Source organism: Seriola aureovittata, chromosome 7 (assembly GCF_021018895.1).
Source record: "Seriola aureovittata isolate HTS-2021-v1 ecotype China chromosome 7, ASM2101889v1, whole genome shotgun sequence".
Lineage (NCBI taxonomy): Eukaryota > Metazoa > Chordata > Actinopteri > Carangiformes > Carangidae > Seriola > Seriola aureovittata.
Window position 1 is genome coordinate 12,130,279 of NC_079370.1, and position 14,868 is coordinate 12,145,146.

At 41.2% G+C, this 14,868-nt stretch overlaps 1 protein-coding gene across 3 annotated transcripts; it reads right to left on the bottom strand.

Moving 5' to 3' along the window:
* Positions 1–75: 75 nt before the first annotated feature.
* Positions 76–14,843, bottom strand: pklr (pyruvate kinase L/R). Of its 3 annotated transcripts, none has more exons than XM_056381424.1 (12): positions 14,750–14,843; positions 9,794–9,958; positions 9,095–9,186; positions 8,827–8,958; positions 7,223–7,409; positions 6,009–6,282; positions 5,077–5,227; positions 4,113–4,265; positions 3,834–4,000; positions 2,427–2,493; positions 1,741–1,855; positions 76–1,610 (listed from the first exon to the last, which is right to left on the bottom strand). In XM_056381424.1, exons 1-12 carry the CDS (start codon positions 14,841–14,843, stop codon positions 1,504–1,506), a joined length of 1,704 nt encoding a protein of 567 aa, XP_056237399.1. In that variant the 3' UTR covers positions 76–1,503. The 3 variants fall into 3 exon arrangements, with proteins under 3 accessions (XP_056237399.1, XP_056237401.1, XP_056237400.1); XM_056381426.1 differs by lacking the exon at positions 14,750–14,843 and adding an exon at positions 12,224–12,448; XM_056381425.1 differs by lacking the exon at positions 14,750–14,843 and adding an exon at positions 11,026–12,186.
* Between the last annotated feature and the right edge of the window lie 25 nt (positions 14,844–14,868).

A 14,868-nucleotide genomic window follows, 5' to 3' on the forward strand; every position in this document is an offset into this window, starting at 1 on the left:
ACGCATCCCTCGCAGGTACAGGTCGCGCGTCATCCTCTATCACCAATACAGAGAGGGAGTGAATGCTGGAGAGAGTGATGTTGAAACTTTATTTAAATCTCGGACAAAGAACAAGTCTTTTTAAACAATGGTGACAAATACAAAACGACATCAAACAAATACAATCAGATTATGTCCATTAAAGGATGTCTCGTCCAAACCTGAGGTACACAAAGCTCGAGTGCTTCATACCTGTGGGATGATAAATGATATATGGCATGTATGATGGCAGTTCATTTAAAATGACTTCGTGAACGTTGTGCTCTATGCAAGCCATGTTTTACACAATTAGTACAATTTATCGTGACTGTGCTTGAATACAAAGTGAACATCCTTATAAATTATATCAAGGTAAAGTAACTGAGTACAATCTCTCTAATAATGTACAAGGCAAATATAGTTTTCTACATTCATTTTACAGCTGTATTTAGTTACTTTATTTTATATACACAACATATGACCACCATTTTAAATATGGTGCATTTTTTAAAAATGAATCCAGGCATTAGTATATAAATTAGCATCTCAGCAGGTATAAAATTAAATTGCTTCATAATTAATGCATTAATGCCTCAATAATAATAGCAATCTACAACAACAGTCCCCATTTGGAAGCATAAACATAAAAGTCCTTTAAATGTGTTTGAAATCTGCAAAGATATTGTCAGTGCTCAGTCTATGTAAAAGTGTTTTTTAGTGGCAGAGAGAGGTTGAAATAAACTGCAGGAGGACTGAAGGCACATTAGAGCTGGAAAGGAAAAAACAAAGACGAAGGATGCCTGCAGAAGAAAGGCAAGGATGTCACGTAAAAGATCATCAGACATGAGTAAGCCCTACACAGGAATAGATATAATTAAATTTATGGGAGAACAGTATGCAGATGTGGGCATCTGGGTCATCTCAGTGGACAAAAGGAGGTGTAGTCCAATACCCGTCGTCTCTGCATCTCCCGGCTCTGCTCATAAAAGCCAAAAGAACTGCAATGTCATAGAGATAAGCTCAGGACTATGGACAGAAATGAAAGCCTTATCTCCAAATTATATACAGTCTGCAAATAATGATGGGCTTCAACAATGGCCTGCAAAGAGACAATATTCATGTTCAATCCAGTATTACTTAAATAAGAGAGATTAGAAGAAGAGGCTGGACGGCTCAATTAGTGCAGGTTCAGGCCTGATGTGAACAGGACAACATGAATGGTTTAAGGTTTATTTGGAGGGAGTCATGACTTTTAATAAAACACCTTATACACAAATTCAACATTCATGAGACCAGTTCCAGTGGCGCTCAATATCTCTGAGTTTAAATAACAATGATGATTCTCTCATAGTTTTGTTAATTCATCAGTGACAGTGGTTATTATTTTCAGGTGGTGGTTCTCATTATAGGAGCTGTCTTAAAGAGGCTCTACCACTGTCCGGTCAGCATGTCAGTCAGAATTAGAGTCCAGGTCAGGTCAGGTTGTTACTCGGCACTGACTGCCCTCATAATGTTGGTGTGACCGGACCCCGGGATCCAGCCTGTCACCACAATCACCATGTCACCTGTCTTGAAGAAGCCTCTTGCTTTCCCTGTGGAAGCGGGTGGAGACAAACAGAGAGGTAGTGTGAGTAAGACAGTATCATAGCATACAACTAAGCATGCTAATGGATGCATGCAATAAGACAAACAACACACACACACACCCCCACACACACTGACCTATGTTCATGCCAAAATTAACCCTGTTGTCTACATCATCTGCCCAGACAGGAGCAGGCAGAGGGTGGAAGAGGACAGGAAACACTCCCCTTAACAGCTGGGACTGACGGGCGACCTGAGGAAGAGGGTTAGGGTTAGAAATTTGGATATTATTTTCCTTACTTGTGAGGTATGATGATAAATGTCAGTCAGTCTCTCCATCCAAGACTTTAAACGTCTAAATGCAATGTCTACCTGACAAGGGCTTCTCAAGAAAGAAAGGCCAAACTTCCTTTGAATTTGCTGTGCATGTTCAATATATCAATATTTTTGCTAAACACAAGAACCCGCAGACCCAAATTATCACTTGTACACAGTGAATAAATAGATATTAGACAAAATCAAAAAGCAAAGGGGGGTTATGCAGATTAACCCCGCATGATTTTAAAATCACAGGTAATCATGGCCTACTTTTGTGACACATGTTTTAAAACAACAGAAAGCTCTGTAGAAAGCTCCATAAAACAGGATTACACTCCGGTTAAGTATCACTCATAAATATTCTCAGTCAGTGAGACCAGTCTGACGATGTTCGCTTTTGAAAAGTGTGAGTCATCAACAATTAAGGCAGGTTTCTGGCAGGACGAACGCACTGCTAGTCAACACAAAGACAGTTTTATAATTCAGTTCATAGGAGCGGGCTGTACCTGAGGACTTCTAGTGACTGCGATGATAGGACAGCGAGGCCGGTACCTGGACAGGAGATGTGCAGATCTGCAGAGACAAGGAGGAAAAAGGGATGAGGATGGAAAGTAAATTATCACAGCTGACACACATGAACGATGTTTCCACGGGTGGGTGACAAAATCCAATGTCAAGCGTCTTAGAGAGACACTATGAGTTTCCAGAACAGCTTCAATGCTCCGTGGTAGAGATTATCCCGGTTGTGGAGAGCGCTGATCTGATGCTTTCCCATACACTAAAATGAAGATGTCACTTGAGTCTCTTTTAATGAAACACTCGCCAGATGAGCTGTTTTTGTGTTGTCCGAACCTCAAGGTCACTTAGACTTGACTGACTTCTTGCCATCTTGATCCAAAGTCAACTGCACCTGCTCAGCAGTGTAATACATGTCACAGAGCAATGGCAGGATGTCATAGTGCAGTACACCTGTATGGATATATATATATATATATATATATATATATATATATGTGTGTGTGTGTGTGTGTGTGTGTGTGTGTGTGTCTGTGTGTGTGCGCGTGCACGTTTTATGGAGAGATATTTGTTGTGGCAGGAAGGGGAGTTAGTTTACAAAGCACAACACACAAAAATGCATAAAATACAAAAGCACTATAAACATTATAGTCAACAAAACTCTACCCCTGAGGATGCAAAGGCAGAAAACAGTGCTGCAATAAATCTGTAGCTCTGCTCTGGGATAGATTAACATCTGTTGCTCCAACCTTTAAATAGCTCTCTCTGTTTGTAGAGAGTGAAAAAGAGAAACTTGCAATTGTAATGTTCTAACAGGTCTAACACTTTCAGGAATTGGCCTAAGTAAATGTCTACAGCATGTGCATGAATTTGAGTTTATTCCAAGAAATAACAATGAAATTGGACGATTTAGCACCTTACAATTTGTGTCCAGCACCAACATTTAGTGCCAAAGCAGGTAGTAATGTGCCTTTTATGTGGAAGAAACATTCACCTTTTTTTCCCTAAATTAAACCAAGTGTTTTAGTTGCCCAATCCTAACCATACCTTAACCATAGTTTGTTTGCCATAACCACAATCTTTCCCTTAAAACGACATCTGAGGAAATACATTGCTTTGTTGCTGAGAGTTAGATGAGAAGATCGATACCACTCATATCTGAACAATACATATGAAGCTACAGCCAGCAGCAAGTTAGCTTAGCTGATCACAAAGACAGGAGACAGGGGGAAACAGCCAGCCTGGCTCCGTCTAAAACACCTACCAGCAACTCTAAAACTCACTTATTAACATCAGGTACATATCAATTGAACATGAGAGTGGTATCAATCTAAGGGGTTTGGCAGAATTGTCCAATACTGTCTTTCTTGTCTGGGGATACATGTTCATATACACACCTGCCACTGGTGGTGAGGACTATGATGGCCCCAGCACAGGATTTGAAGGAGGACTCTACAGCTCCAATGGCTGTGACCTCTGTGGGATCAGAGGAGAGAGGAGTGAGGCGACGCAACTCCTCAAATAGCTGCTGGTGGAAAATGGCCGCCTCTGCCTCCCTGCAGATCTGCGAGACACAGACAGAGGATGAGTGTGTGGTGGTGGTGGGGGGGGAGTTATCATAGGGCACTAAGTCAGATGTAACAGAATGGACATCATGTGCACACAGAAACACACACCGAATGCATCATTGCGACTGCCTCCACAGGAAACAGTCCCTTGGCGGTCTCCCCAGATAACATTACACAGTCGGCTCCATCCAGCACGGCGTTGGCAACATCACTGCCCTCTGCTCTAGTTGGCCGTGGGTGGGCCACCATGCTCTCCAGCATCTACAAACACGCACAAACACACACACATAATACATTAACTTCACATTAGTCTCCTTACCAGACACAAAATGTCTCCATCAGGCACTGTAAAAGGATCTGATCAATTAATCCATCAAAAATAAGCCACTTTGTATCTTTGTAATTTTTGCCCAAGATGAGACAGTGACACGGCACATACAGGCGTTAGGGAGAGAGCGAGGAGAGGGGCTAATGGCTTTGTGGATGGATGGACAGCAGTGGAGGAGAAATGAGAGATCATTTAGACTGAGGCAGACGAGTATGACTTTGTGAGATCATTATTGGCATGCTGGAGACTCAGTATTACGAGTCAATAAGCAAGGCAGACAGTTGGAAAATGAGATAGCTCGCAGCGTTGCATGAGAGACCCCATTTTTGTAGTAGTTAAGAAGCTGCGACTAATGCTGATTAGTGTATGTGTGTGGGTGTTGTTTGTGGGCTCAGGTCTGGAGTAGCAAACCTGCTATAATGCTGTCACTCTGAGTCAAGAGCTGTAGCATAAACAAGATATAGCACTATGACTCAACATGGCTGCAGGACTGTGCCTGCATGTGTGTGTGTAACTAGAGAGGGGTATGAAAGAGAGGAAATGTGTGTGTGTTTGAGGATGAATTTATTGGACAAATGAGTGTGTGTCTGTGTGTGAGTACATCATGCAGGAGTATAAGGTTAATGTGTTCCTGTTAGGATTTAATGTTAGTTTACGCTGAACTGTTTGACATTTCATTGGCTAACACTGTATACTCATCTCCATCCTTGTCTGTGTGGGTGTGTGTTCGTGTCCGGCTCTGACCTGTGTGGCACAGATGACGGGCTTGCCGGCAGAGTTGCAGCGCCCAATCATCATCTTCTGAGCGATGAAGACTTTCTCCGCCGGGATCTCGATCCCCAGGTCGCCCCTGGCAACCATCACGCCGTCGCTCTCAGCTAGGATCTCCTCAAAACTGACAGACAGAGTAGAAGGTGGGGGTGGGGGTTGAGTGTTTGGGTTAAAATAAGAGGGAGGAGGAAAAGAGCACAAACGCAGGAGTGAGCAGGGATCAGAAAGCAGAAGCAGGGTGGACAAAAACAATAACAGCACTTTGTTTCTGTGCATTAACAAGAACACATTCAAATCTCGATCTGCAAAAAACAGGATTTTTATGAATTGTCTCTGGATCCTGAAAACATATTGAGGACAGTGTTTCATTGTGATCTAAATCTTAAATCATCTGAATGGAATCCCAATCCATATGTGATGGCAGGAAGCTGTGATGAGGACACAGATTCAGGAAAAAATACAGCTGCAAGAGATGTAAAGCAGGACTTGTGGATACACATCATCATTATCATGTAAAATTTAATCTTAATGATCTGATAAAAAAAAAAATCCCATCTAAATTAAAGCAGTAGTTAAACATTGTCAGAAGCCAGGGAGCAGTAGAGAAAGCAAGAGATAAGTAATAGAGATGAGAGATCAGTTACATAAATTGTGTCAGATACATTAAGTGGCAACCATAACTCACAGACAGCCACGCAAATTGATTATCATAGATGTGTAACATCCAGAGCCGACATATGTCCATCCATTACTACCAGCTGGCTGTCCACAGGAGGGGCAGATTGGCGGATTTATACGTCCTGTCACAGCCTCATTATGAAAGACTCACTGCCCTCAGCGACTGTATCGCTCAAAATAACTGCGCCGAGATGGTTTAAGTTCAGAGGCATTTTTCCGTGACTCACTTCTGAACACCTTGCCGGCTCTCCACCTTGCTGATCACTTTGATTTCTCGTCCGTGTGCCCCTAGAACTCGCCGTACGTCCTTGACATCCTCGGCTGAGCGGATGAAACTGGCGAACACCATATCGACGCCCTGGGCCACCCCAAACCTCAGGTCAGCCTCGTCTCGCTCGCTGACTGCCTGCAGGCCGATGAGGTCGCAGCCGGGGAGGTTGACGCCTTTGCGACTGCAGAGCACCCCGCTGGCCTCTACCACTGTGTCCACCCAGTCAGAGCCTGCAGAGGGCGAGGAGAGGAAAATAAGAGGTTAATTAAAATAGCCCTTTAAGTTTGGATCCAGTCCTGTTATATCACAACTACAAGCTGTTTGGAAAAAACATCTGTCAGTATGATTTAGAATCTACTATTTAGAAAAACCCTGACCTGAGAACAGGAAAAAGCCTTAACTCTAGGTTACTCTAACCTTAAACATCAACATATTTAAAATCGTGCAGGAAGTAATGCAGAATAATGGAAAAGTTAAAGACTTATTAGTGGAATGTCTATGATGTTTGTGTGATATTTTTAAGTTATTATTTTGGTGTAAATCACAGACAGCTGAGCCTCAGATATGATCTGCACCAGCATAATAGCGCAGAGGCAGATGTTGGTAGGGGGTTAGAAGACACTGAGGGATCCATCATGAATGGGTTATTCAGCTAAGAAAAGGTTTCCCTTTTTGAAAAGAAAATCACATTCACAATGAAAGACAGAGCCAATCATTGTGTGACCAAATGTACTGCTCATTTGAAGACAACAATAGTACCAATAATAATGTAATGCAGCAACAAAATACAGCATAGGACAAATAGGACACATAGAAATCAAGGCAAATAAAGTGACAAGTAGTATGTGATATTGGAAGATAGACAAGTGGACACTTATATGTTTGTGTCAATGTGTATATGTATATTATATGTATAGTATGTCTTCAGGTATGTACATGTATCCGTGCACATACTATTTACTGTTCTTTCTTTTTTTTTATTACATTTTGTTTTTCTCTCGATAATTTTCTTTTTGGAGAATTCTTGTACTTCTTCAGATTGCAAAATCAATGAAACATAAATCATGCAAATATAAAGTAAGAAGTAAGCAAAACTGTAGCAAATTGGAAGGAAGTAGTATTTCAACCCAGATGTATGAGAGGTACGTTCTCCACAGGTATGTGTGTTACCTATTTCTGTGACTTTGAGTCCAATGAGGCCATCGTCAATGTAGATCTTTCCTCCCTTGGTGAGGACTTTGGGCAGGTGGGGATAGTCCACCCAGATGATCTTTCCATCAGTTTTGTCTTTGTCGGTCTCTGCTGTCACCACTCGAACATGGCTGCCCTTTTCCAGCTCCACCTCCTCCTCCACTTTCTGTTCGAACACACACATATAGAACAAACTATCACAGACAGACACTCATTGGAAAGAAATTAATGCTGCCTTTAATCAAACACCATTATCATCTCTATATTATCAACACATTTTTAAAGGCAAAGGTTCACTTGAGGGACAGGGTCATTTCTAAGATAAGCACTTCATTAAATAGCATTTTTCTGTCAACACACTGTTCTTCACAGACCTATGGAAGGTGTTATCATGTATGCGTCATCACTAGTTGTTTCAAGGAAATCTGTTTCAAGGAAATCCTCTCTGTAGGTGCAATCAGTGAGGAGTTTTTTCCCAAGCCCCTGTGTTTGCTGCAGGGGGTCTACACAGACATATACACTGTCCTGTATATTATTCACCATGAGCATAAGGACCAACAAACTCAGTGTGTCCCTCAAATGTTTAGAAAAAAGAAGAACTGTAATTCATGTTCTGCTCTTACTCAAAAATGAATATTTTCTCCACTGGCATGTCAGAATTACAATATGCCAACCCTGGAATAGAAAATTGATGTGTCTCTATTGGCAAACATGGAGCTAATGCAAAAAATAAAAACAATGAAGATAAATATTGACCTTCTCATACTGAGAGAGAATCTTTCTCTGTTTGCTGCTGCAAAACCACAACCTACATCTGAGCCAGACTGAAACCTGTTTGATCCAACTCTAACCACTGCCTGTTTGACTTATGCCACTCTTAACCTCCGACAACCAGCATGTGTTTTACAGTGTTTGTGGCTGAACAGTTCTGGTAATTCATTTTGAGTGCCAGTGATGATGATAACGTGACAGATTTTGTGCTGTATGAGGTAATAACTGTCACAGAAATATGTCACCTGCCTTGCTTAAAACATTTGTTGAGCTCTAGTGTTGCTGCTTCATTTTTGGATTTAAAATGACTGCTTATGTGTACTTGTGAATCTGTCATTCTTCCTGTCAATTACATAAACATGAACCAGCATTGTTCATGTTAATGTATGACAAAGAAATTAACTGGTAAAAATGCATTGTAGGATTACAAATATACATTTATGTATAACACATGCGTTAGTAATTCTATCTTCCGATTAAGTCACTAAACAGACTTCAGAGGAGACACAACAAGCAAGATTGTGCAGCCCGCACGTCATGCAGAGCATTTTGTAAGATAATCAAGGCATGAAGAGGTTTCAAACAGCTTGGAGTCATTTGTTCAGCAAAGCAGACGTACACAACAGCATCACAAAGAACAACACAATCAGATGATGATGAAAAAGAAAATGAGGACACGCCAACGACTCAGTTTAAAAAGAATAGGTGTTCACTGCGTAAAGCAGTCGACATATTTTTTCTCTCACACCTGACTGCATGTGACTGGTTGATTAAGTTTAGACCGTTTAATGCATGAAGCATAACACTCTCACCCCTTTCACTAATCCAGTGCGGATCTCTGGACCCTTCGTATCCAAGGCGATGGCAACCGGCCGGTAATACAAAGGGTCAGGGGTAATCGTCTCCACTGCCTCTCTGACGTTTTTGATGGTTTCACCGTGGTACTGACAGACAAAAGTGGGGGGACAGACATAGACAGAATAGATGCATGACTGAATGACAGACCAAACCATGTGGGTGTAAGTTCTGTAATTGTGAGAAAGGTCTACACAGATGCAAACATAAAGTGCAGCTACATACCTCATGTGAGCCATGAGAGAAATTCAGACGAGCAATATTCATCCCTGCTTTGACCATCTCCTGGAGTTTGGGGATTGATCGGGATGCAGGACCTGAAAGGAAGAGCATTAAGAGAAAGGACATTTTACATTAAACCTGAGCTGAAACAATAGGTCTATTGACAAGGAATGAACGATTTTGATAATTGTTCAAGTCATTTTTCAAGCAAAAACGGCAAATATTTCCTGGTAAAAGCTCAAATATGACGATTTGCCTCTTTTCTTTGTTTCCTGAGAGAAAGATGAATATCTTTAGTTGTTAGACTGATAATAAAACAAAACAAGGAATTTAAAAATGTCACTTTGGACCAGGAAAATTGAAATGGGCCAATGAGCCAAGAAATTGACATTGGCAGATTAATCAATGATGAAAATGACTATTAGTGAATCACAGCCACAATCTGGGGAGTCACAGCTCTGGAGAACTAAGAAGCTATTTGTATATTGCACTTCTTTCTAATTATTTTCTCTTTTTTTCTGGCCAGAAGAAAAAGCAGCAAGAGCTGAAAAGCAACACAGCCAAGAATCAGACCCTGCCAACACACCCAGCACACAGGAGCTGGCTGTCTGACAGGGAGCCAGCCAGCGATGACATATAACAGTTGCCAGAAAACAAACTTGAAACTGAGACTCACTGTCTGCGACTGGTTGTCACACTCACCGATGGTGCAGATTATGCTGGTGTTGCGCGCTGTGATTGGCTCCTGGTCGATGTCCAGCAGACAGAGATGCTCCAGGAACGTGTCAGCCATGCTGGCGTCCAGCTGCTGGCGTTGGATGAAAGAGTCCGGCAGTGTCATCACCTCTGAGTAGCGCCTGATACAAGCTATAGTGACAGAGAAATGTTGTCAGCGGGGTGAAGACAGTCAGGGAAAATCTACTGCCAACTCCACCTGCGAGCACTAATTGACTAAACACCTTGAACAGAAAAAGAAGTGTAATTTCTTTGTTAATGATTGAAGAAAGAGAACAACACCTCTTCTATCTGTTAGGCGGGAAGAACAAAGATTAGAATGGCGGCTAATCACAACAGATTTTAAATGTGCACTCAGAGCAGAGGAAACGTATAGAGTGTTTGCACACAAAGGCACAAAAACACACCACACATTGACCTGACATTAACTACAACATGGAGGGATCATGAAGACTTACAGCCTAACATTCAGCATCCAAGTTGGTAATATACTGTATTTGGTAATAACACAACAGACTATTAATGCTATTAATGTCACATATGCAGGAAATGTAATGTTAAAGGTTTTATACTGACATTTGAACAAAGCAAAACAGGGGTTCTCCACACCTGCAATCCTTTAATATAAGGCTGGTCATTTTACAGACAACTAAACAGATCCAGACAAGATTCAGATTCCACATAGTTTAATAAAATATTATCACCCTCTCAACTGGCAAATTAATTAAGGAAAACTGAGACATCTTGCATTCTCCGAAAAGACACTCAAACTGAAAGAAGACTGATTTGACTGTGTTTTTGTTGTTGCCCAGTCTGTTTGTGTAGGAGCTACATGTTCTCCTCCAACCTGAAACCCTCAGTGGCAACAGACTCTCCATGAACAAGAGACAGATGAACGGACAAGCGAGAGAAACATGGAATTATCATTGAAAAACAAAAACAGTTCTCATATGATAGGTGACCAATTTTTAGGTAATGACTGTTAAACTATTAATTGATTTATTTTTTTTTGTCACTTGGGGGCAACTCAGCAAAGCTGTAAACACAATGACATATTACTAACTTACAAGGTTGTTATGGCTAAGGTTAGGGAAACTGTTGCCTGTTGCTCCTCTAGCATTTAACATAAGCATTTATTTGGTCCGACATTCACTCTCCTTGTACAACCTGCACGTCTCTCATGCAAAGAATTGTGGTACCTGGCTGAGGACTTTGAGCCAGTACAATCACATCCATTTTCAAGGATGTCACAGTCAGTCAAGCCTGCAATTTCTGCACAGGGGACGAGAGAGGAGAGCCTGACAGACAAGGTCGGTGCTAACTGCACGACAGGAGTCAAGAGGTGAGGACAAAGAAGGGGGAGAGGAGGGGAGGAAGAGGAGGAGAGGAAGAAAGAAAGGCGAGGTGAAGAAAGGAGGAATCTGGACAGGGAGAAGAAAAAAGGGATATTTTTGGTTGATTCGTTGGTAATCTGTTATTTTTTACCCTGTTAAGGAAGCTTGTTAACCAATGTCACAAATGTACGTCATGACACTAGATTTAAATTTGTGGCTACTTTTTCCAAAGCCCTTTGCAGACAAAAACTGAGAGGGGCAAAACTTGAAGGGGTCAATAGGAAACTCCCTGATGAAAATTGTGACTGGAGGTTTTTGCAGGATAGTGTGAACATGCACAGCTCCTTTATCCTGTCAGTGTTTTCTCCCTCTTTCTCTTCGTGTCGTTTTCTCTCTATTTCCACCTCCCTGTGACCCAGTTCTGCCGCACTGCTGCACACATCATTACATGTCCCACTGAGATCCTCCTCTGACACATCCCAGAGTGTATACATGGAAACACACACGCACACACACAGATACACACACAATATCATGCACTTACATACAGGTACCTGTTACTGGAAGGCTGACTATAAATAACGCAGACTTTAGGTCAAAGACACAGATGTTGGAAAATATCAGTCAATGCACGGCCTTTACGACTGATAAGAAAGGTGAACCAGGTGATGGGTGTGGCCACAATATTCCAGGAATGACCTGTTTGCAGTGGGTCACATTCTGACATGAACGTAGGTCAGTGTGTGTGTCTGTGTGTGTGTGTGTGTGTGTGTGTGTGTTTGGTTGATCAGTGAACCCGACATAAGAGGGCACATTTATGTCTGCACTGTCTGCACTGAAGTTCAAAAGACAAACCACACAGGAGGACATCATCAGACATTATCTGACCTGGTAGTTAAAAAGGGGCAAATGAGTAATGCACAGTATATGATGGAATAATCTCATATTGCCTAGTCACTGCTGTTGTAAAGTGACAAATAATTAGCCACTGATACACCTAATTAACCTCGCACAAAGCTCCTGCATACACAAAGTATGAACAAAAAATGTTCGGTTCACTTACCGACTCTGGTTAAAGCTTCCATTATATGCAAATCGACTGTTCCTCCTCCTGTATCGGTTTATTCTAGGGTTTCTTGGATTTTGTTCTGTAATTTTTCTAGATTTCCTCCTCTGTCTTTATTCTTCCCTGTGCTCACTTGTTGCACCAGTTATTCTCAGAGTCTTGTGTTACCTGAACAAGCCTAGTTCAGCCTCTTTCATTCATTTTTACCCCCTGACCCCTCTGCTGCCCCCTCATCTCTCCTCCCACTCACACCATTTGGAGTGACTCCATTGCTCGCAGCAGACGGGTGATTATGTTGAGTTAGTGTAGGTGGACAAGCCTGACTGGGCCATGGGGAAGCTAAAAATGGAAAAAAAAACCTTTATGTCAATAGACCAGTAATGACACTAAACTATCAGGGGGCACTACAGTACACTTGTCTTTCAGCCGCACTGCTGCAGATTATGTAATCCTAACGCTGACCTCAAACTGACACACTATTAGTCTCAAACCAGGGACTGAATATCTCTGCACTACTTTCCACCCTTTTCTGTATTGTGCTTAAACAATTAGTTGATAAAGACCTAATTGTTTAACAGTTGATCGACATTCTTAGACTAAACAATCAGTTGCTTAATCATTAGTGTTTGAGGAACTGCAGCCAAATTAGCTGATATGTCAGTGTAACCAGAACTTGGGTCTAGGGACAAATACAGGACCTTTGGGGAATTTCAGGAGGGAAATTAGTGATTTCCATCCCGGTCTCTCTTTTTCCACAGTGTTTATATAGATGCTAAAAGTACGGTGAGGCAGCTTTCTGTAGCTATGCAGCATCAGTTCTTTTTACTGCCAGTATCATCGTCTGTATCTCTCTATGCTCTTTGGTGCTTTATTGTCTTTTACAGCTTTAATGTGTCCTGTCTTTAAGCATTTGTCATTCTATCTTAATATTTTTTCTTGTAAAGCACTTCAAGCTACATGAAACGTGTTCTATAAATAAAGTGTATTCTTGTTATTGTTATTATTATTATTATTATTATTATTAAGAAAGTCTGCACAAAGTCAGCTGAAGTCTTCCCTCTTTTTTACTGGTATCACTATCTAATTGTGCACTTTTTATAAGTGGTTTATTGGTTGTAACTAATGTCTTTATTAATGGAAAATAAGTTAATATTGTCAGCTAAAAGCCTTAAGTAGAACTACTCTTGGGTTGCCTGGTTGTTAAAGAGCCCCGACTGTTGAGTCATTCATAAAAGGCTTCTCACTTTCTAATAGGCCAAAAGCAAAAGTAATTCACCTCATAATATAAATGTTAGTAAGCGATTCATAAAGATTTCTTACAATAATTCAAGTAAGCAGTAATGAATAATATGAATAAATTAGTTTCCAGAAGGTCTGACAGTTAATTGGAATAATATACATGATATATTAAAGAGCTAAAAAGACTAAGTGAGTTTCATAATGTTGGAGTATTAATACCAGCCACAACCTGGCAACCCAAACGTTTATTCTAAGGCCTTATTAACTATTAATTAAAAGCAATTAGTTACATCTTATACTGTGAGTAACATACTCCAGTGTTACCTTTCTAAGTTAGGATAAAATATTACTTTATGTAATATGCTTGTCAGAAGGGTTGTGAACTCCTGATTAATTTCCTGTATCACTACTTTGCTGCCCTCCACGTCTTGAATTCACCCACTGCAGCATGTTGCTGTTTTAGTGGAAAACACTTCCTGTGCTGGAGAACTGCGGAGGGATAATGGCTTGTGTTACATAAGTATGAGACTTTGACATGAGGTGTCACGTAGAGATGATGTGTCTTCCCCTCACTGACACACTTTACTCAAAGTTTCTTGTTGGTCTCTAGAAACAGAGCTGCACTCTGCAGAGTTGTATCTATGCACAGTCACGTATGAACCCGGGTTGACAGAGGGTGTAAATCGTTAGCCAAAGGACAAACAGACCTTTGTTCCTGAGTTAGAGAAAATTGACCCTGCAGCCCTGTGATCTGTAAAGCACACACCTAGTATAATATAATAGCACTGTACTTAATTACCAGTCTGGAGTAAAGGTCAGTTTTACGCATGGAGACCAAAGTGCAATAACATGATATTCAGCTTAAATGTGCAACAATTTAAACATTAAAATATGAGAATACACGAGACACGTTGCAGTATTGATATCAAAACCTAATCACATTTGACTTTTACATGAGCGCTTCATCTTATCCTGGAAGTGGGTTCCCTGCATTGGGAGGAAATAAAAATCTTCCACCAAAGCTCGTCAGTAAACAACAGAAAAAAAGGAAAAAGCAGGAGTGATCAATATCTGGCGGGGTGACAGGGGGGGAAAAAACAGCAGGAGAGATTTTCAGCCAAAAAATAAACAGTCTGATATGAAAAACACTGTTGCCTCACAGCAAGGTACAAAAACAAGTGCTGCTACGCTGCATGCAGAAGGACAGTTAATGGGCCTACACAGTGCAGACACAGTGTAAAGTAAAGCTGCAAAGTTTAGATGTTTAGGAAGGGAATGACAAACCTGTTGGATGCGTGAAGCGGGTCAAGACTGACTGGTGAGGAGGGACAACCGACACCAATGTTAATGAATAGATTTGTGTGGATTTTAGCGCCATCTGGTGGACAGCAGTGTTAATGCTG